This window comes from Petromyzon marinus, assembly GCF_048934315.1.
Source record: "Petromyzon marinus isolate PM22_M1 ecotype Great Lakes invasive population chromosome 70 unlocalized genomic scaffold, UKy_Petmar_22M1.pri1.0 chr70_unloc.3, whole genome shotgun sequence".
Taxonomy (NCBI): Eukaryota; Metazoa; Chordata; class Hyperoartia; order Petromyzontiformes; family Petromyzontidae; genus Petromyzon; species Petromyzon marinus.
The window spans coordinates 333662-354758 of NW_027422605.1; the positions used below are offsets into that span (position 1 = coordinate 333662).

The window sequence follows — 21097 nt, forward strand, 5'->3', positions numbered from 1 at the left end:
TATTGATGGGTGTGACGTTATCGCGTTGCACCATGCGCTTGGGCGCGTCACCCGTCGTTACATAACGCGGGCGACGTCACTTTTTGACTGCGTGGCGCGTGGAAAGTTTGGAAATTGTGCGTTATCAAGTTCAACCGACTTAACTCGCCCATTACAACGCAGACTTAAAAGGAACAGTCGATAATAATCTGAATTATGTTTAATAACAGGCAACGTTTCGCACACAAACACTGCCGACGCCACAGTGTGGTGCGTGATGACGTGCTAGCGTCGCAGGATGCGAAACGCTTTTCAACGTCATGACGTCCGAAAAGTTGACTTGTTGAACATCTTTCTAACGACGTTGCGACGATATTCACGAACGTGTCGAGTGTCTTCTCATCTGAGATATATATTTACACCGTGCCTTATATGATAAAAAAAAATTACGTTACCAAATTTACGATGTCACGCACTGCGTGATGACGTTAACCGTCGACCCACTAGACTGAAACCGTGACGTCACGCACCGACGTTTCGCATCCGTTCGACGTCACCGCGTTTGCGCGTCGTGACGTCGCTTCACTACGCGTTGACGTCACCCTCTACGCGCCGACGTCGCTTCCTCGACGCGCCCGCGTCACCGCCCTGCGCGGTGACGTCACCCTTTAAACCGCGCGGCCATCGCGAAGCACAAAGGAAGCGGCGCAGGCGGGCGGCGGCATCGGCAAGAGGCGCGACGACTACCAGCGGAAAACCCTGAGGAGAAAAAGAAGCAGCAACACCTTCGTCGGGCAGCCACGGCTTAAACTAACAGAAATCATCGTTAATTTTTTTTCTTTAATTTTTACCCCTCGCAAGGCCCGAGCCTTCTCGCTGTTTCCCTGCCCAGTACATAGTTATGAGTTACGATGCTTCGAATGGCCGCAGTCTAGATCAGCAGGTGAGAGGCACAAAATGGCGGCGCGGCCTAGTCGCGCGGGCCCGGTTATTGGGGGCTGGGTGTCGGCGCAGCCTACGGTCTTGCCTGAGCGGTCGCGCCGGCAGGAAGTGAGGGGTAGCCGGCCGGGCGGCCGGCGCTCGTCGTGGGCGGTTTTGGTCGGGATGCCGGTGAATGGCCGCGTGGCCCGGTGTTGGATTGGCGGGGGGGAGGGTGAACCCCGCGGTGCGTCAGGCCGCGAGGCGACGCACCGCGGGTGGGATATGGGGGGGATGGCGTCGTTTACAGAAAAATAAATTCGATCAAAATACTTGGGTCGGTTGGCTTTGTCGTCGCCGGCAACGTGGTGAGGAATTCACCATGCGGGCGGCGATGGTCGTGGACAAAGACGTCTGTTCCCCGTGTAGCCTGTAACATACTGTTGGGAGTGAGTGTAGCGGGTTGCGGCGCCTACAAAGGCCCGGCACTGTGGCACTCGAGGGGGGTGGGGTGGCCAACACCACGCCCGGCCGCCTTTGTCTCCCCCCCCCCCCCCGTGGTGGTTACTACACACCGCACCGGGTATTAATTTGAGGCCGAATTCGATCTGGGAAGGAGGCCCAGAACCGGTTCAGATGACTGCTGCTGGGTGGTGGCCGTGAGCGGGAATCGAACTCCGGCTCTTTGCCGGGTTCGGAGCGCATCCCGCTGTGGGCCGGCTTCAGGGGGTGTCGCGTTGTCGAGGATACTTTCACTCCCTCGCCTGCTATGCAGGAGGTCGTGGGTTCGATCCCGTCCTTGGCTGTGCCTTCTGCTGTCTATTTAGAGTTCGCGTCTTTCTCTCTTCCCGTGGTGGTCGCGTTGATTGTTCTCTGGGTTCTCCGGTTATCCTTCCACATTGAGAAACATGCGTTTTCAAGTGTTTTGCTGCTGTAAATTTCCACGCGATGATAAGCCATATTCGTTGATTTGTGATAAGTCGCTTCTGAAAAAGAGCTATAAAGCTTAGTAGGACATTACCTGGTCAAATAAAAAAATACTTTCGTCCTAGGAGTTTCGACGATCCCGAGAGCGGGGCCCCACGCCGGTGAGATGGAGCGATGGTGAATTGTTACGGCGCGTGATGTACTGTACGTGTCGTGTGTGTGAGAATGTGCCTGCGGCCTGGTGGTGGAGGTATGCCTACATCCAGCAGCGGATTAAGCATGACTGGTTATGGTGATCGGCTTAATTAAGCATTCATCCAGCAGTGGATTGACCATGGCTGATGATTGTGATAGATTTTGAGGTCTTCATCTAGCAGTGCATTGACCATGGCTGATGATGGTGATAGACGTATGGAGGTCTTCATCCAGCAGTGGATTGACCATAGCTGATGATGATAGGCTTAGGGAGGCCTCCATCCAGCAGTGGATTGGCCATAGCTGATGGTGATAGGCTTAGGAAAGTCTTCATCTAGCAGTGAATTGACCATGGCTGATGATGGTGATAGACGTAGGGAGGTCTTCATCCAGCAGTGGATTGACCATAGCTGATGATGATAGGCTTAGGGAGGCTTCCATCCAGCAGTGGATTGACCATAGCTGATGGTGATAGGCTTAGGAAAGTCTTCATCTAGCAGTGAATTGACCATGGCTGATGATGGTGATAGACGTAGGGAGGTCTTCATCCAGCAGTGGATTGACCATAGCTGATGATAATAGGCTTAGGGAGGCCTCCATCCAGCAGTGGATTGACCATAGCTGATGGTGATAGGCTTAGGAAAGTCTTCATCTAGTAGTGGATTGACCATGGCTGACGATGGTGATAGACGTAGGAAGGTCTTCATCCAGCAGTGGATTGACCATAGCTGATGATGATAGGCTTAGGGAGGCCTCCATCTAGCAGTGAATTCACCATGGCTGATGATATGCTTAACTGCGCCTTAATCCATTATTGGATTGACCATGGCTGATGGTGGTGATAGGTGTAGGGAGGCCTTCATCCAGCAGTCGATTGACCATGGCCAACGATGATTATAGGCTGGGGGATCCCCTTACCGATGGGATCAAATTAACGCGGGGGGGGGGGGGGGGGAATAAATCGCCCTCTGGCCAGCGTGTAATAGTCACTTGTTGACTTTTGTAGTAATCACAATCTGGAGTAAAGCCCATTGATCAAAGAAGCTCTTTCTAAACTTTGTATTTTAGCAGATATAAGGTACACTAAGCTGCTATGTCGCTCTTTTTCAGAAGCGACATCTGAATCACAAATGATAGCTCAACGAAGCGGTTTGTCACGTGGGAATTTATAGCAACAGCCAAAATACTCTTAAACACGTTTCTAAATGTCGAGCGAAAAAAGACCGAAGGACCCGGAGAAAAAGCCCACGACATCAGGGTCTAAACTAAAAAAAACTTTTTATTTTACAAAGTAAGGCCCACTGAGCTATGTAGCTCTCTTTCAGGAGCGACCTGGCCATCACAAATGATAGCTCAACGAGAAGTGGCTTATCACGTGGAAATGTACACAAATGATGGTTTCGATGAAGTAACTTGGCGTGTAGAAATTGATAGCAGCAGCCGAATACTGTAAACGTGTGGTGATGTTGATTCTAAATGTGGAGGGGAAAAACCGGAGAACCCGACGAAAAAATCCACACGACCGCAGGGGTGGGTGGGGGGGGGAGGACACAGACTCCAAATATACAGCAGGCGTCGAGATCGAACCCACAACCTCTTGTGTAGCAGGCGAGGGAGATAACATCTACCCGGGGGAGGGGGTCACCTCTGCCGGTAGACAACGGAGCATTCCGCAATTACAGATTTAAAAAAAAAACTTACCAATACGCAATTGTGTGGTAAAATCGTATTTTTTTTATACACTTTTATTGAACTTGCCGTGTTGACTGTTTATATTCTTTGGAATCTTGACTCTTAATATCTTTGGATTTACGAAGCCTCAAGCTGACATTTTCTACAGTCTCTGCTCCTGTGACAATAAAAGATTTAATGAAAAAAAAACCGGTCTAGGTCCCCACCCATCGTGGCACTGTTCGTGTTTTTAACAAAAAAATAATAATTAATCATCGTTCATTATCCCTCCTTTTTGAGATCACAAATGATCGTGCCCACCTACGATGGCAAACGTCTCGTCCAATCACAGCGGCTGTTGCTGGCTAGCCTCTGACCAATGAAAGGAGCGCTCACGTCGCCGCTCATGGTTTCAGAGCGGCCATTGTGCTTTTTGCGAGAACAAAAAGTAACAGACAATTAGGTAACAAAAACAGCAAGCTTTTCAATGCACACACTTTCATTCTCACTCAAAAGTAGAAAAAACCCCATGATTTTAGCCCCTGGAATTAATTATTTGATTTGCTCAAAAGTGGGTGACTTTCAATTGTTAATTTTCTTTATGCAAGCCACCCATTTTTATTGAGCACGTGAAATTTGATTAATTTCGGAGTCAAAATAATGTATTTCCTACATTTGAGTGCAAATAAAAGTGTGCATAAAATGCTTGTTTTTTAACAATGGAGTCGCTTTAAGTGAGGACAGATAGTCCAAGCGATGAAACTTCAGGTGGTTCAAATGACTTTGAGGCAGCAAGGGCAGCAATATTGAATGCTTTTGAGCCATACCGTGTGTGCGAAATCATGGGGGGAAACTATCGGTTGACAGATCGGAGGCGCGTTGCCAATGTTTCGGATTTCCTAATGGTAATATCAGCCGAGTTGCAGTAATCCCTCGTTTAAAAGTGACGTCAGTTAACGGGTTTTCAGCTGACGTTTGGCCTCCCATAGAACCCGCATGGTTTCGGACACTTAAAATGTTAATTGATGGCTGTTTACCTTTTAGTGCACGCAGGGCACCGATTTCAGCCAATCTGAGCACTTGTAAGCTTGCTGAGCTATGCCCTCAGCCAATCGGGGGCGCCCATTTACGAGCGTTTAGACCTCGACTAGCTTCGTTTAAGATTGTTTTCTGTTTTTGGGCAGTGGGAACAGCTCTTACTACTTTTTCAACTTAAGTGAATTCCATAAACAGTTATTTAAGTTAAAAGTTTTCGTGGAACGGATTTTAAAACGTTAAATGAAACACAACTGTAGTTTTAAGATTTTATTTTGACAGTAACGCATTTAGATTCCCAGAATGAGGTGTTCATTAATTTTCAGAGGGGGGTGGGGGTCACTTTTGCTAATAAGACATCAGTAAACTATATAACTTAAACTATTTTATCTTACCATGAAAGGCCCACTGAACTTTACAGCTCTTTTTCAGAAGCGACCTGGCCATCACAAATGATAGCTCAACGAAGTGGCTTATCACATGGAAATTTACAACAGCCAAATACTCGAAGCGCATTCTTCTAAATTTGTAGGATAAAAACCTGAGGACCCGGAGAAAAATCGACACGACCACCCGGGAGAGCGAGAGACATGCAAACTCCAAATATGCAACAGGCGGCAGGGTCTGGATCGAACCCACGACCACCTGTATACCAGACGAGGCAGAGAACGTCTAGCCACATCGTCGCCCCATCAGTGTGTGAGGGCCACCACACATTTGAAATCAATTGGGGGTGACTGCATGATGATAAGGGCTGCCGGTGGCCCCGTGGTGGCCTTGCAATGAAGAACACTGCCAAAATGAACCTGAGGAAGGCATTGTGCATGTGTGGTGTGCGTGATACAACCTGGATATGTGACCACGCGTCGTGCACAACCGTGTCATCCGTCTCTTGTTCATCTCAACTCAATCGTGTGCATCTCTTGATAATTTTTTCGTCTCGAAGTGGCTGGCTCTCTATCCTCCCTTGCATTGCTGGGAGTTGATGGCAGTTGCGTGGTCGCCTCTGTGAGTTGCGGTTTGCCTCTGGCAGTTGCTGGGAACTTTCAGGAGCAGGGCTGGCCTGGTTACCATGCAACCGTGTCTCTCTTCCACAGATCGCTGGTCTAGTTCTGGACGGCCCCTCTTCTCAAGCCAGCAGCGGAGCAGATCAGCCCAGTGAGTCCCACTTGCCCAATCGCCCAGCTACCCCACCCAGCCTATAAATATCTGGACAGTTAAACATTGGTTCAAGCCAAGCCTGACTAATGTTGTTGAGACTGAATGCTGAAACCTGTCCTTCTAATCATGAGGGGCAATTCACCAGCATCGGTTCAAGCAGAGCCTGACTCTGCCGTTGATGAGACACTGAATTTCAAAACTAGTCCTTGCCTATAAACATCTGGGGCAGTTCACCAGCATTGGTTTAAGCAGAGCCTGATGCTGCTCCTGATGAGACCCTGAATGTCGAACCATTTTAAATGTGGAATTGTGGAGAGTAGTTACTGACTTGGAAGTGTCCACGTGTGTGCGTGTGTGCGCGTTTGCCCGTGTGCGTCTGGTGTGTGTACATGCGTGTGTTTTCGTGTACACAGAAGGACGCTACGTTCCCCCTCACCTGAGAAACCGCAGCAGTGGTCACCGAGGTGGTGAGTAGCAATCACCGCACCACCACCGTCGCTGTGCTGCTGCGTTGTCTGTGTGCAGCCTGTGTATCTGTGTGTGCGACCCGTGTGATGTGTGCGTGCTCATGTCCGTGTGTAACCCCACTGCTTGTGTGACCCACGCATGCCATGTGCATGTCTTGTGTTTGTGTGTAAACCCCCGCATGTGTTGCGTGTTTGTAACCCGTGTGTGTGCTTCCGTGTGTAACCCTGCGTGTGTTACCCGTGTGTTTCGTGTGTGCGGTGTGTTTGTGTACAACCTGCGTGTGTGTCCGTGTGCAACCCCGTGCTTGTGTTACCAATGTGTGTCGTGTACAATGTTTGTGTGAGCGGTAGTGTTACGGTTAGCGGGCTGCGCTACGAACCTGGCGACCCGAATTCGATCACGGCCAACACCAGTGATGATTATCTGAACTGGGCCTGGGCCTCCCCTATGTCGACTCGGCCTCAAATGAGTACCTGGTGTGGTGTGTAAATATCGCCACTCGAGAAACAATGGCGGCCGGGCGTGGTGCTGGCCGCCCAGCCCCTTGTGTGCCGTGCCGCCCTTCATAGGTGCTCGCTAACAGCATTTGCCCAAAGAGTCTATTAAGGCGATACGGGAGATCTTTGTGTGCAGCGTGTTTGTGTGTAACCAGCATGCGTGTGTGTGTGCGCGTCCGTGTGTGTGTGTGTGTGTGCGCGTCCGTGTGTGTGTGTGTGTGTGCGCACCGCGCGTGCCACCGTGTGCCCCATTAGACGATGGTGCGAATGACCCTGCTGAGCAGGGAGTGAACGGGCGCGAACCTCAGGGCGGCGGCGTGCGTGAGTGATGCGTGCGTGTGTGACTCGTGGGTGACTGATGATGGGTGGCGAGTGACGCGCGGGTAGTGACGGGCGGGCGACGCACGACGTGCGGGTATTGACGGACGGGCATTGACAGGCGGGCGGCGTGCGACGGGCGGGCAGTGACGGGTGTGCGAGTGGCACTTGCGTGCTCCTACCAGTCGGTTAACCCATAGCACCAGGGTCTGTTCCGTGACCTCCTGCTGGCGAGCCTTCGACACTCCACATCCTGCGTGCGTTGTGTGAGCGAGAGATCCCGTATGTGTGATACCCGTGTGTAAGACCCATACTGTTACACCCCCCCTCCCACGTGTGACCACCCTATGAACACCGTGTGACTTCCCCGTGTGTGACTGTGACCCCCCCCCCATAACTCCCCCATGTGACCCTCTCACACCCATGCTTGACCCCTGCTATTGTCCCCGCGTGTCTCCCCCTCCCACCACAGACGATGGTGCGAGCGACGGCGCTGAGCCAGGAGTGAACGGTTGCTCAGACGGCCGTGGGCGCGGATCTCAGGGCGTTGGAGGCGGAGGAGGGTTTAGTGACCGCGGTGGGTACAGTGACCGTGGCGCCGGTGGCGGTGGTTATAGCGACCACGGAGGTGGCGGCGGTTACAACGACCGCGGTTGGGATCGCGGTGCACGCGGAGCCACGCGCAACGGCTGTGACGAGCGAGGTCCAGCGCACTTACACGCGCGCACACTTACACACGCGCACACATACATGCGCATACATCCACACGCGCGTGTACACTTGTGTACGCGCGCGCACAGACGGTTGCACGCGTACGTACACTGACATGCGCACGTAGACACGCACGCGCAGAGAAACACTGGCAGAGACGTGGACGTGCATCGGAAATGACCACACCAGTGACGGTTTTTGGAACTGTGCTTTGGGCCCTTCCCTAGATCAACTTGGCCTCATGAATAAACATCGCCACTGGGGAGCGGTGCGGCCAGGCGTGGTGCTGGCCACCCACCCCATCATGTGCCGCCTAACAGCACTTCTCCCAACAGTCTGTTAATGCTATACGGAGGATTTTTGTGTGTGCGTGTTATTGCGTGTGCGCATGTGCGCGTGCGTTTTCTTGTCCGCGTGCCTGTTATTGTGCGCGTAGCTGTTAGTGTGCGAGCTCACGGTGACTGTGTGCATGCCTGGCGCGCAGGAGGAGACCCGCAGACGTACAGCGCGTTTGGGGCGCGGGATCGCCTGGGGGGCGACCGTGGTGGGGGCAGCAGGGGCCGGTGAGTGCACCAAACGGTACACGCACCCGGTACACACACACACGGTACACACACACACGGTACACACACACACGGTACACACACCACCCGGTACACACACCCGGTACACGGTCCATGCAGAGTACAAATACGGTGCACAGTACACGCATAGTACATCCTCTGCGCGCAACGTACGCATACGGGACACGCAGAGCGTGGGCTATACGGGGATGACCTTTGTGTTTGTCGGGGGGTTGGTGGGTCTCCTAACGATGGGCGTCTCTTGTCTGCACCCAGGTTTGATGACCGCGGAAGTGGGTGGGGAGGCGGCTCGGATCGTCGCGATGGCGCTGAGAACGGGCGCCCCCGCGGGGGTCCCGGAGGGGGCAGCTTTGGGGGGCGCGACCCCCCGCGGAACACGCGCTGGTCGGACAGCGGCAGCAGCGGGGGACGGGGAGACGAAGACTGGTCGCGCCAGCAGCCTCGCAACGAGCGCATCGAGCAGTACGCACGCTGCACGCAGACGCACGCAGAGAGAGATGCGCCCGCAGAAATTCGCGCGGGCAGAGTGGGGGCTGTGTAGGGGCAGCGTTGACGAGTGTTGACTGTGTGTAGGTGCAGTGATGACGAGTAGGGGCAGTGTGTAGGTGCAGTGATGACGAGTAGGGGCAGTGTGTAGGGGCAGTGATGACGAGTAGGGGCAGTGTGTAGGGGCAGTGATGACGAGTAGGGGCTGTGTGTAGGGGCAGTGATGACGAGTAGGGGCTGTGTGTAGGGGCAGTGATGACGAGTAGGGGCTGTGTGTAGGGGCAGTGATGACGAGTAGGGGCAGTGTGTAGGGGCAGTGATGACGAGTAGGGGCTGTGTGTAGGGGCAGTGATGACGAGTAGGGGCAGTGTGTAGGGACAGTGATGACGAGTAGGGGCTGTGTGTAGGGGCAGTGATGACGTGTAGGGGCAGTGGGTAGGGGCAGTGATGACGAGTAGGGGCAGTGGGTAGGGGCAGTGATGACGTGTAGGGGCAGTGATGACGAGTAGTGGCTGTGTGTAGGGGCAGTGATGAGTAGGGGCAGTGTGTAGGGGCAGTGATGACGTGTAGGGGCAGTGGGTAGGTGCAGTGATGACGAGTAGGGGCAGTGTGTAGGGGCAGTGATGACGAGTAGGGGCAGTGAGTAGGGGCAGTGATGACGAGTAGGGGCAGTGGGTAGGGGCAGTGATGACGAGTAGGGGCAGTGTGTAGGGGCAATGATGACGTGTAGGGGCAGTGATGACGAGTAGTGGCTCTGTGCGGTGTGTAGGGAGCTCTTTGCTGGCAGTAACACGGGGATCAACTTTGAGAAGTATGACGACATCCCTGTGGAGGCGACCGGGCACGACTGCCCCAACCACATTGATACGGTGAGAAGACTGGGCCGACTCTACCCCAGCCCCATGCCGACAGCCACACCGTTGGCACCATCTGCACCGTTACACGACCATCACCACCGTCACTATTTAAATTAATGACTACCGTCAGCATCCGGATAGCATTTAAAACTGCATGGTTAGCATTCATTTTAAACTATATTCCGGCGATGCTGTGATGGTGGCGATGCTGTTTCGGCGACAGCGAACTTGTCCTGCGAGCCCTCATCCCTCCCCGAGGTTGACTCGCGATAACGGCACTTTCTTGGTGGGCGGTGGGTGACCTTTCTCCTCTTCTGCGTGCCAGTTTGAGGAGGTGGAGATGGGCGAAATCATCATGGGGAACATAGCGCTGACTCGGTACACGCGGCCCACGCCGGTGCAGAAGTACGCTATCCCCATCATCATTGGCAAGCGCGACCTCATGGCCTGCGCGCAGACCGGCTCTGGCAAGACGGCCGCCTTCCTGGTGCCCATCCTGAGCCAGATCTACCTGGAGGGTCCTGGAGAGGCCCTTCTGGCCGCCAAGGTGAGTGTACAGACGATCCAGCCGTACATTTTCAGAATTTAGTGTTTATTTTATTGTATCCTGGAGAAATCTGATGAGCCTATGAAGCTTTATATATTTTTTTACTGATGTCCGGTACCCCCTCCCCGCCCCCCTGCCATTCCGCAACTCTGGGCGCCATGCTGGCTAGGAAATGTTCACTACCTCGCCTGGTATACAGGATGTCGTGGGTTAGATCCTGACCCTGACGCCTGCTGTATATTTCGAGTTTGTGTGTCTCTCTCCCCGTGGTCGCGTGGATTTTTTTTCCAGGTCCTCCGGTTTTTCCCTCCACATTTAGAAACGTCTTTTGAGTAATTGGCTGCTGCTATAAACTTCCACATGATAAGCAACTTTGTTGGGCTGTCATTTGTGGCCAGGTCGCTTCTGAAAAAGAGCAATATAACTCAGTGGGCCTCATCTGGTAAATTAAAAGTGGTTTAGTTGTACTTGTTAATATTTTTATTTTACCAGGTGTAAGGCCCACTGAGCTACATAGCTAATTTTTTTTATTAGAACAGTTGGCTACTAACAATGCGAAAGAATTGCAACATAAGCAACCTGGCCACATGATAGCTCAGTGGAGTGGCTAATATCATCATCGCGTGGAAATTCGTAGCAGCAGCCATATACTTTTGAATGTGTGATGTTGACTCGCCATCATGAACATACATGGGTTGTGTGGCGCAACGGTTAGCAACCCTGCGCTACGAACCCGGGCGATCATAGTTCGATTCCAGCTCACGGACAACACCAGTGACGGATATCTGAACTGGTCCTGGGCCTCCCCTAGGTCGACTCGGCCTCAAACGAGTCCCTGGGTGTTGTACGCGTATAAATTGTCGGCACTGTAGACAAAAGCGGTGGGCGTGGTACTGGCCACCCACCCCCCACCCTCTTGCGCCGCCATGCCGAACTTCTCAGTCGCTGCCGCTTGCCAACAGCCCCCGGCTGAGCCTACATGGGGGACCTTTGTCTTTGTGTTGTCGCTGCGCTCAGGACATAGCGAGGTTCGGGCGGCGCAAGCAGTACCCGCTGGCCCTCGTGCTGGCACCCACGCGGGAACTGGCCTCCCAGATCCACGAGGAGTCGCGCAAGGTACCACTACCACCTACCCCGCCTACCACCCCACTCCGCCAACTTTCCCCCCTTCCGCTACCACCACCACCTACCCCACCTACTCCCCGCCACCTTCCCCCTACTCCCCCTCTACTACCTTCGTCCCCCCCAACCACCACCACCTGCACCCTTCTACCACTTATCTGCCACCCTTTGCTACCTACCCCCTCTGCTACCACCACTTACCCCCCTCCACCACCTACCTCCCCCCTCGATTAGCCCTTGCGTGGTGTACTATGCGTGTAGCATGCGCGGACGTGCGTAGTTGGAGTGCCTCTCCCACCCCTATGTATCTTCTGTACTGTGTACTGTGCGTACTTTGCGTACCGCTCGCGCCCCTACGTGTGGTGTACACTGCGTGTACTTTGCATGTACTCTGTGCGTGTAGTTTGCGTACCGCTCGCGCGTGCGCCCCTGCGTGGTGTATGGCGGTGCGGACATCGGGCAGCAGATCCGCGAGTTGGAGCGCGGCTGCCACCTCTTGGTGGCCACTCCGGGCCGCCTCGTCGACATGATGGAGCGCGGCAAGATCGGCCTTGAGTTCACCAGGTGAACGCACGCACGCGGGCACTCCTGCAGGCAGCGCACTGGATGTGCGGGGGTTTGGGGGGGGGGGCGTCCCATGTGAGGGGTGCGCATGGAGAGAGCCGTAGCCTCACTTATCAGAGACCTGTAGAATTGCTCTCACGGAGACCCGCAGACTCATCGCACGGAGACCCTTAGACTCATCACACGGAGACCCATAGACTCATCGCACAGAGACCCGTAGACTCATCGCACGGAGACCCGCAGACTCATCGCACGGAGACCCATAGACTCATCGCACGGAGATCCATAGACTCATCGCACGGAGACCCGCAGACTCATCGCACAGAGACCCGCAGACTCATCGCACGGAGACCCGCAGACTCATCGCACGGAGACCCGCAGACTCATCGCACGGAGACCCGCAGACTCATCGCACGGAGACCCGCAGACTCATCGCACGGAGACCCGCAGACTCATCGCACGGAGACCCGCAGACTCATCGCACGGAGACCCGCAGACTCATCGCACGGAGACCCATAGACTCTTAAATCTAAGCCTCAATATCTCAGTGTTCCCTCTGCATGTGACTGACTGCCTCTTCGCTCTTTCCTCCACCCACTCCTCCCTTTCCCCGTGTCCGCCCCCTCCCCCAGGTTCCTGGTGCTGGACGAGGCTGACCGCATGCTGGACATGGGCTTTGAGCCCCAGATCCGTAAGATTGTGGAGCAGGACGTGATGCCCGTCAAGGGCGAACGCCAGACCCTCATGTTCAGCGCCACATTTCCCCGGGAGATCCAGGTTAGAGATGCATACTGGCTGGCTAACCGGCTGAGTAACTGGCCGGCCGACTGATTGACTGACGGACTAACCGGCTGGCTGACCAACTGGCTCGCTTACGAACTGTCCAGCTGGCTGGTCAACCGTCTGACCGACCGTCTCACCGTGTGGCTGTAGATGCTGGCGCGTGACTTCCTGGACGATTACATCTTCCTGGCGGTGGGGCGTGTGGGCTCCACGTCGGAGAACATCACCCAGAAGGTGGTGTGGGTGGAGGAGGACGACAAGCGCTCCTTCCTGCTCGACCTGCTCAACGCCGCCGGTGAGGCACTCACACGCACACACACACACACTTCCCTGACGCTGGTGTTTGTATAGTTGCACGTGTGCGTGTATGGAGGTCTTTGTGTATACGTGTATCTCATTTGTACGCGTACAATGTGCGTGTGTAGAGGTGGAGTCCCTGACGCTGGTGTTTGTGGAGACTAAGCGCGGTGCCGACGCGCTGGAGGGCTTCCTCTACAATGAGGGCTACCCCTCGACCAGCATCCACGGGGACCGCTCCCAGCGTGACCGCGAGGAGGCGCTGCACCACTTCCGCTCGGGGAAGTGCCCCATCCTGGTCGCCACCGCCGTGAGACTCTCACTGACATGGGGGGGGGGGTGCTGGTGGGTGGAGATGCACGTGCGGGGGGAGGTGGACACGCGCGCAGTGGGGGGGTAAGCACTGTGGGGGGGTGGGGGGGAGTCGCACGGTGGGGGGGGGGAGATGCACACGCAGAGATTTACAGAGATGGAGACGCACAAAGATGGTCACTGCATCGCGTGCTTTAGGATGTGTTTCTGCGGCCGTCTGGAAAGTTCTTCCGATATTAGGAAACGACTAGAGCTTCGCACTTTTAATCATCATCTAGATTGACAAACTCTTATTTAAAACAGTTTTTTTGCATTTAGCTCGCTGTCCTTCCCCCGTGTGGTTGGCTACGTACGGTGCAAAAGAAGTTCAACCTGCATACATAACAGACACAAGCAGGGATGCACATCGGCCACCATAGGCCACTGAGTGGCGGTGAAACGCTTTCCCCCGCAGAGATACATAGTCATAGATCGATACTCGACAACGGCTGCCATCTGCCACTAGGTGGCTTTGACGTCCCCACGTCGCTTGTGTTAGGCTAGGTGCACCTTAAGGCGCTTCACGGCAAATGTGCAAGGCTCTGTTGACGGGACAAGACCCACGTGTTATGGGTAGATACATACACACAGATACATGGCTACACATACACATGGCTAAAACGCACATGTCTACACACACAACAAAACAACAGCAATTCACCATTAAGTGACGTGACCACGGTGCTTGTGGCAGGCCAGGTGCACTTTGAGGCCGTCACGTGAATTGTCGAAGGCTTGCCGACAGGAGGTCACGGGACAGACCCAGGTGCCATGGGTTGACTGACTGAGATGACTGGCACATGCACCACCTGCGCCCCCTACTGTGCCAACTCGCTGCATTTTAGCCACATCGCTCTGCTCGTTGTTGTGAGCATCGCTCCTCTGCCCTCCGCTGTTGCTAGTCGGCGACTGCCTCCAACTAAGCTAAAAACGTTTAAACATTTTTTTTTATTTTACCAGGTAAGGCCCAATGAGCTATATACAGTGAGGGGAAAAAAGTATTTGATCCCCTGCTGATTTTGTACGTTTGCCCACTGACAAAGAAATTATCAGGCTATAATTTTAATGGTAGGTTTATTTGAACAGTGAGAGACAGAATAACAAAAATAAAATCCAGGATAATGCATGTCAAAAATGTTATAAATTGATTGGCATTTTAATGAGGGAAATAAGTATTTGACCACCTCTCAATCAGATTTCTGACTCCCTTTAAGAGTGTGCTCCTAATCTCAGCTCGTTACCTGTATAAAAGACACCTGTCCACAGAAGCAATCAATCAGATTCCAAACTCTCCACCATGGCCAAGACCAAAGAGCTATCCAAGGATGTCAGGGACAAGATTGTAGACCTACATAAGGCTGGAATGGGCCACAAGACCATTGCCAAGCAGCTTGGTGAGAAGGTGACAACAGTTGGTGCGATTATTCGCAAATGGAAGAAACACAAAAGAACTCAATCCCCCTCGGCCTGGGGCTCCATGCAAGATCTCACCTCGTGGAGTTGCAATGATCATGAGAACGGTGAGGAATCAGCCCAGAACTACACGGGAGGATCTTGTCAATGATCTCAAGGCAGCTGGGACCATAGTCACCAAGAAAACAATTGGTAGCACACTACGCCGTGAAGGACTGAAATCCTGCAGCGCCCGCAAGGTCCCCCTGCTCAAGAAAGCACATATACATGCCCGTCTGAAGTCTGCCAATGAACATCTGAATGATTGAGAGGACAACTGGGTGAAAGTGTTGTGGTCAGATGAGACCAAAATGAAGCTCTTTGGCATCAACTCAACTCGCCGTGTTTGGAGGAGGAGGAATGCTGCCTATGACCCCAAGAACACCATCCCCACCGTCAAACATGGAGGTGGAAACATTATGCTTTGGGGGTGTTTTTCTGCTAAGGGGACAGGACAACTTCACCGCATCAAAGGGATGATGGACGGGGCCATGTACCGTCAAATCTTGGGTGAGAACCTCCTTCCCTCAGCCAGGGCATTGAAAATGGGTTGTGGATGGGTATTCCAGCATGACAATGACCCAAAACACACGGCCAAGGCAACAAAGGAGTGGCTCAAGAAGAAGCACATGAAGGTCCTGGAGTGGCCTAGCCAGTCTGCAGACCTTAATCCCATAGAAAATCTGTGGAGGGAGCTGAAGGTTCGAGTTGCCAAATGTCAGCCTCGAAACCTTAATGACTTGGAGAAGATCTGCAAAGAGGAGTGGGACAAAATCCCTGCTGAGATGTGTGCAAACCTGGTGGCCAACTACAAGAAACGTCTGACCTCTGTGATTGCTAACAAGGGTTTTGCCACCGAGTACTAAGTCATGTTTTGCAGAGGGGTCAAATACTTATTTCCCTCATTAAAATGGAAATCAATTTATAACATTTTTGACATGCGTTTTTCTGGATTTTTTGTTCTTCTGTCTCTCACTGTTCAAATAAACCTACCATTAAAATTATAGACTGATCATTTGTCAGTGGACAAACGTACAAAATCAGCAGGGGATCAAATACTTTTTTCCCCTCACTGTAGCTTTTTTTAATAAGCGGACAAACACACGGATGGCTGTGATGCTGTCCACTTCCCACCCCCTTGTGCGCCCTGCTTGCCTTGATAGGCGGCACTGCTGCTGCTGCTCACGAACAGCACTTTCCCCCCCGACCAGCGTTGCGTGAGACTGCCCGGGGTCACCTTTGTCTGTTTCTGTAGGTGGCGGCCCGTGGGCTGGACATCTCGAACGTGAAGCACGTCATTAACTTTGACCTGCCCAGCGACATCGAGGAATACGTGCACCGCATCGGCCGCACGGGGCGCGTGGGCAACCTGGGTACGCGCACATGCCCACGCCTACACACGGGCACATGCATACACGCGCGCACACGTGTGCACCACATATGGGGTGCGGATCGTGTGGGCAACCTGGGTGCGCACGTGTATACTCGCGCGCACATACACGTGCGCACACGCGCACTTATGCACGCGGACACGTACGCACGGTACGTGCAGCCGGTCTCGGCTTCAGCGGTGCAGGGTGCGGTTTGCTGGAGCTCGGCGCTCTGCCAGGGGGCCGCAGAGCGCCGCCCGTCATGTGCCTCCCCCTCCTCCGGTGGTACACAATGGAGGGGGCTGTGGCGGGGGCCGGTGAAGCCGGGTGGCATACCCCTGGTGGCGCAGAGGCGGGGGAGCCTGCTCGGGGTCACGGAGCGATCGTCTCCACCCAACGCATCCACCCCACGTCTCCCACCTTCCCCTACGTCTCCCGCCGTTTCTAAACTCTTCCACCCCACCCCCACGTCTTCTCCCACCTCCCCCCCCGTGCCTATCACCTCCCTCCGTGCCTCACGCCATTTCTCGTCTCTCCCCCCCCACCCCGTCGTCGTCCAGGCCTGGCAACGTCTTTCTTCAACATGAAGAACTCGAGCCTGGCGCGCGACCTCATGGACCTGCTGGTGGAGGCCCACCAGGAGGTTCCCACCTGGCTGGAGGGCGTCGCCTACGGCCAGCAGAGCCGCAGCGGGGCCTGGGGCGGTGGGGGCCGCGGCAAGAGGTGTGTGCGTCGGTACACGCGTGGCGGGCACGTGCGTGGATCTTTGTGTGTGCATGCGTGCTTGTGGTACACCTCAAAGTGCACACGGCATGACACAAGCCCCGTGGTGGCACTTGTCGCTGTGCGTTGGCGTTAGGGCAGCTGTTGGGCAATCTCCCCAGCGTGGAGCAGCAGCAGCAGTGCACTCCCTCCGCTCTCACCATCTTCCTTATCACTTCACCCCCCCCAGCCCCTACCACTTTTCTTCTCCACTCTCCGCCACCTCTCCCCATCCTCTGTTAACTTGCTCCCCCCTGCCTCTTCCTCCTGCCTCTCTTCCCCCTGCCTCCCCCATGTGTCGTATTTCTCGTGGCTGGGTGAGCGTCTCTTTCTGCCAGTGCTCAATGCACTGCATACAGTGCTTAGCCACCTCACTGTCAAATCAAAGCCGTCGATCTGCATGGACACCGTCATCATCAGCCATACGAAGAACAGACCCATAGCCTTAAACCGAGAGACTCACACCGGTTATCTGAACTGGTCCTGGGCCCTCCCCTAGGTTGTCTCAAATAAGTACCAGTGGCGATGTATAAAAACATCACCACTTGGGGAGACAAAGGCGGCCAGGCGTGATGCTGGCCACCCACCCCTCGTGTGCCGTTCTGGCCTCAATAGGTGTTCCCTAACAGAACTTGCCCTAACAGTCTGTTAAAGCTATATGGGCGATCTTAAATTTTTATATATAGGTGGGTTTGTGCGTGTATGACTGTGTACCTGTGTGTGTGTGTACTGACGTGCGTGTGGTGTGTGCGTGTATTACTGTACCAGTGTGTGTGTACTGACGTGCGTGTGGTGTTTGCGTTGCAGGAGCGGTGGTGGAGGGGCGTTTGGCGGCCGTGACTACCGCACCACCCACGGACCCCCCGGCGGGGGGGGGCGCAAGGGCGGCCCCAGCCCCGGCGGGGGCAGCAGCCGCGGAGGCTCAGGTGGGTGACCCGAGTTCGAGTCCCGCTCACGGCCACCAACACCACCAGCACCCAGGGATAGCGGTTATCTGAACCGGTCGTGTGTGTGTGTGTGAAAGTGAGTGAACGTATCCCCGTGTGTGGGGAGCGGTAGTGTCGCGGTTAATGTGCTGCGCTACGAACCTGGCGCCCTAAGTTCGATTCCCACTCACGTCCAACAACACCAGTGACTATTATCTGAACCGATCCTGGGCCTTTGCCCGAGGTCGATGAGTAATTGGTGTTGTGTGTAGGGTAACCATCACCAATGGGGACATAAAGGCGGCCAGGCGTGGTGCTGGCCACCCACCCACTCGTGTGCTGTGCCGGCCTTCATAGGCGCTGCTCTTAAGGGTACATGGAGGACCTTTGTTTTTATTGTGTGTGTGTGTGGGAGCAGTGGTGCAGCGGTTAGCGCTGCACTACGAACCCGGCAGAGACCCGAGTTTGATTCCCATTCACTGCCACCATCAACGCCGGTGATAGCGATTATCTAAACCGGACCTGGCGGCCTGCCCCGAGGTCGACTCGGCCGCACGTGGAGTACCTGTGCGCGGTGCGTCGCGAACATTGGCACTGAGGAAGACAAAGGCGGCCTGGTGTGGTTCTGGCCACCCACCCAACCCGCTCGTGAGCCGTGCCGGCCTTTGTAGGCACCGTTTGCTGATGCTGCTCGCCCTGACAGCGCTTGCCCTCGACACCCCGTAAAAGGCTATGCGGGGACCTTTGTGCGTGAGCAGGCAGCTTCGGCTTCTCCGATGGAGGGAGCTACAACAGATCCCGTGGTTCCTCGGTCGACTGGTGGGACAACTGAGGGGGGGGGGACACAGCCCCAGCTACAGCCGTGGCGACAGCCACAGCTACGGCCACAGCTACGGCCGCGGCAACGGCTACCCCTCGGCAACCGCCGCAGCAACGGCTACCCCTCGGCAACAGATACCCCCCCCCCCCCCCAGCAACAACCGTGGCAACAGCCGCAGGTACCCCCAGCAACAGCTGCAGAAGCAACGACAGCTCCCCCAGGAACAGCCGCAGCAACGGCTACCCCCAGCAGCAACCACAGCAACATCTCCTCTTCTGGCAACAGCTCTTACCCCGGCAACAGCTCCCTACCCTGGCAACAGCTACCACAAACACCCTCTCACAAACACCAGAGCACAGTCAACCACACCGCCCTTCACCTGGTTCCCATCACTCGCCTGGCTCTCATCACCCATCACTAGCCTGGCTCCCATCACTCGCCTGGCTCTCATCACCCATCACCAGCCTGGCTCCCATCACTCGCCTGGCTCCCATCACCCATCACCAGCCTGGCTCCCAATCCTCTTCTCATTGCTTGTAAGATGCGGAGCACAGCTCTCCCCCCCACTCCCTTCTCCCCCCGCTCCGCGTCGTTTGTCCAGTGCTGAGCGATCACTTGGGCTGGATTTATGACCCCCAACGCACGTACACACATACACGCACGTACACACATACACGCACGTACACACATACACGCACGTACACACATACACGCACGTACACACATACATGCACGTACACACATACACGCACGTACACACATACACGCACGTACACACATACACGCACGTACAAAGAAATAGATCCCCTATAAAGCCTTAACAGACCTTTTTTGGGGCAAGTGCTATTAGCGAGCAAACCCCCTGGTGTGCCGTGCCCGCCTTCAGTCGGTGCTACCCCCTTGCACGCGCGTACTCGCACGTGATACCATCTGTGGTTGCCCAGTCTTGGGCTCGCCACACCTCACCCCCACTACAAACCCCACCACCTCTCCCTACACCTCTACTCCCTCACCACTCGACCCACCCACCCTGGTCTATAATCCACACACCAACCTGCCACAACCACATCAACAACAACCACCACCACCAGTCTCCACAGTCTTTCTCTAATCTCTCCCGGTCCCCCCCCTCCCGCATTGACCCACTCCCCCACCCCCCTCCCGTGCCCGCCACGCTCGCCCCACCGAGCCTCGGCGCTGGCGACACCGTGGGACCAGGAGAGACGTGGCGGGCGGTGGTGGTTGCGACTGTTTGCCACCGCCGCCATCGCCCGTGGCCATTGCCTGAGACGCGTGACGCTGCTTGTCGTCGAAGGCCCCCCCCCTCCCCGACTGTAGATTTAACGATGCGCGACGACCGTGACGACGACCGTGACGACGACTGCGACGAGGATTCCGAAAAGCGTTACACGGTGCTCCGAAAGCCGGGATCGGTGCTGTGTGAACCCCCCTCAACCACACCCACCCCAACCACCACCCCCAACCACTCCTGACACCCGCAGGGTGGCGTGTGGGGGGGGACGATTCCTGGCACCCAGTGGAGGTGACGACACCTGGGGTTGGGAGGGGACATCTCCCGGCACACTTTCCCTTTTGGCGGATCCACCGCTGGGTGACGAGCGGCGGGGGGGGGGCAGTCCTCCGATGGTAGCCATAGGCGGAGCGAAGGTTTTGTGTTATTGAAGGAGAGGGGGGGGGCACTCGACTGCCCTGTCCCCCCTTGTCCCCACCCGCCCCCTCCGGTGGTGGTGACGATGATGATGATGACGATGTTATTGTTTGTTTCTTACGAAGCCGCTTTTATTTACGTGGTCCCCCGCCCCATGTCGTCGCCCTGTTTCTCGCTCGTGGTTTTAAGTAGAGAAATTCAATAAAGATACGATCGCTCACTTCCGGTCTCTCGCTCGCACACTCTCGACAGGTCAACAACCGCTGCCGTTCCCCACGAGTGGCGGTGACGTCAACACGGGGCCTGTTGCCAGGCTCGCTACATTTTGAGGCCACATGACGTGTCGAAGGCTTACTAACAGGTCACGGGACCGACCCAGGTGCCATGGTGGTAAAGCTCCACCTAACTAAATCTTGACTTAATGCTTTCGTGACTGCAGGAATTCGTATTCTTTGGGTCTTTCGGTAAAGTCACGTAGATGGAACAAAATAAAAAAGTGAATAAAAATATCACGACGTTTCCATCGCAACAAGGAATCAGGAGAAAAAAGGGGGAAAGCTGCTGAGGCAGGCTGTCTAAAAGGTGTGAAATGGGTGGAGCCCAAGGGTCATAAACCGAGTGGGCGGG

The 21097-nt window shown here is 55.0% G+C and overlaps 1 protein-coding gene across 4 annotated transcripts; it reads left to right on the plus strand.

The window, feature by feature from the left end:
* The first annotated feature begins 628 nt into the window (after positions 1-628).
* LOC142908108 (ATP-dependent RNA helicase DDX3Y-like) lies at positions 629-20690 on the plus strand. Of its 4 annotated transcripts, none has more exons than XM_076058354.1 (18): positions 629-922; positions 5823-5883; positions 6300-6353; positions 7107-7172; positions 7642-7872; positions 8365-8443; positions 8720-8926; positions 9720-9819; positions 10133-10354; positions 11372-11470; positions 11880-12040; positions 12673-12817; positions 12974-13118; positions 13249-13430; positions 16179-16296; positions 16854-17016; positions 17863-17981; positions 18740-20690. In XM_076058354.1, the coding sequence occupies exons 1-18, from the start codon at positions 881-883 to the stop codon at positions 18811-18813; spliced, it is 2268 nt and encodes a 755-aa protein (XP_075914469.1). In that variant the 5' UTR covers positions 629-880; the 3' UTR covers positions 18814-20690. The 4 variants fall into 4 exon arrangements, with proteins under 4 accessions (XP_075914469.1, XP_075914471.1, XP_075914470.1 ...); XM_076058356.1 differs by having other exon boundaries at positions 7642-7746; XM_076058355.1 differs by lacking the exon at positions 7107-7172.
* The last annotated feature ends 407 nt before the right edge of the window (positions 20691-21097 follow it).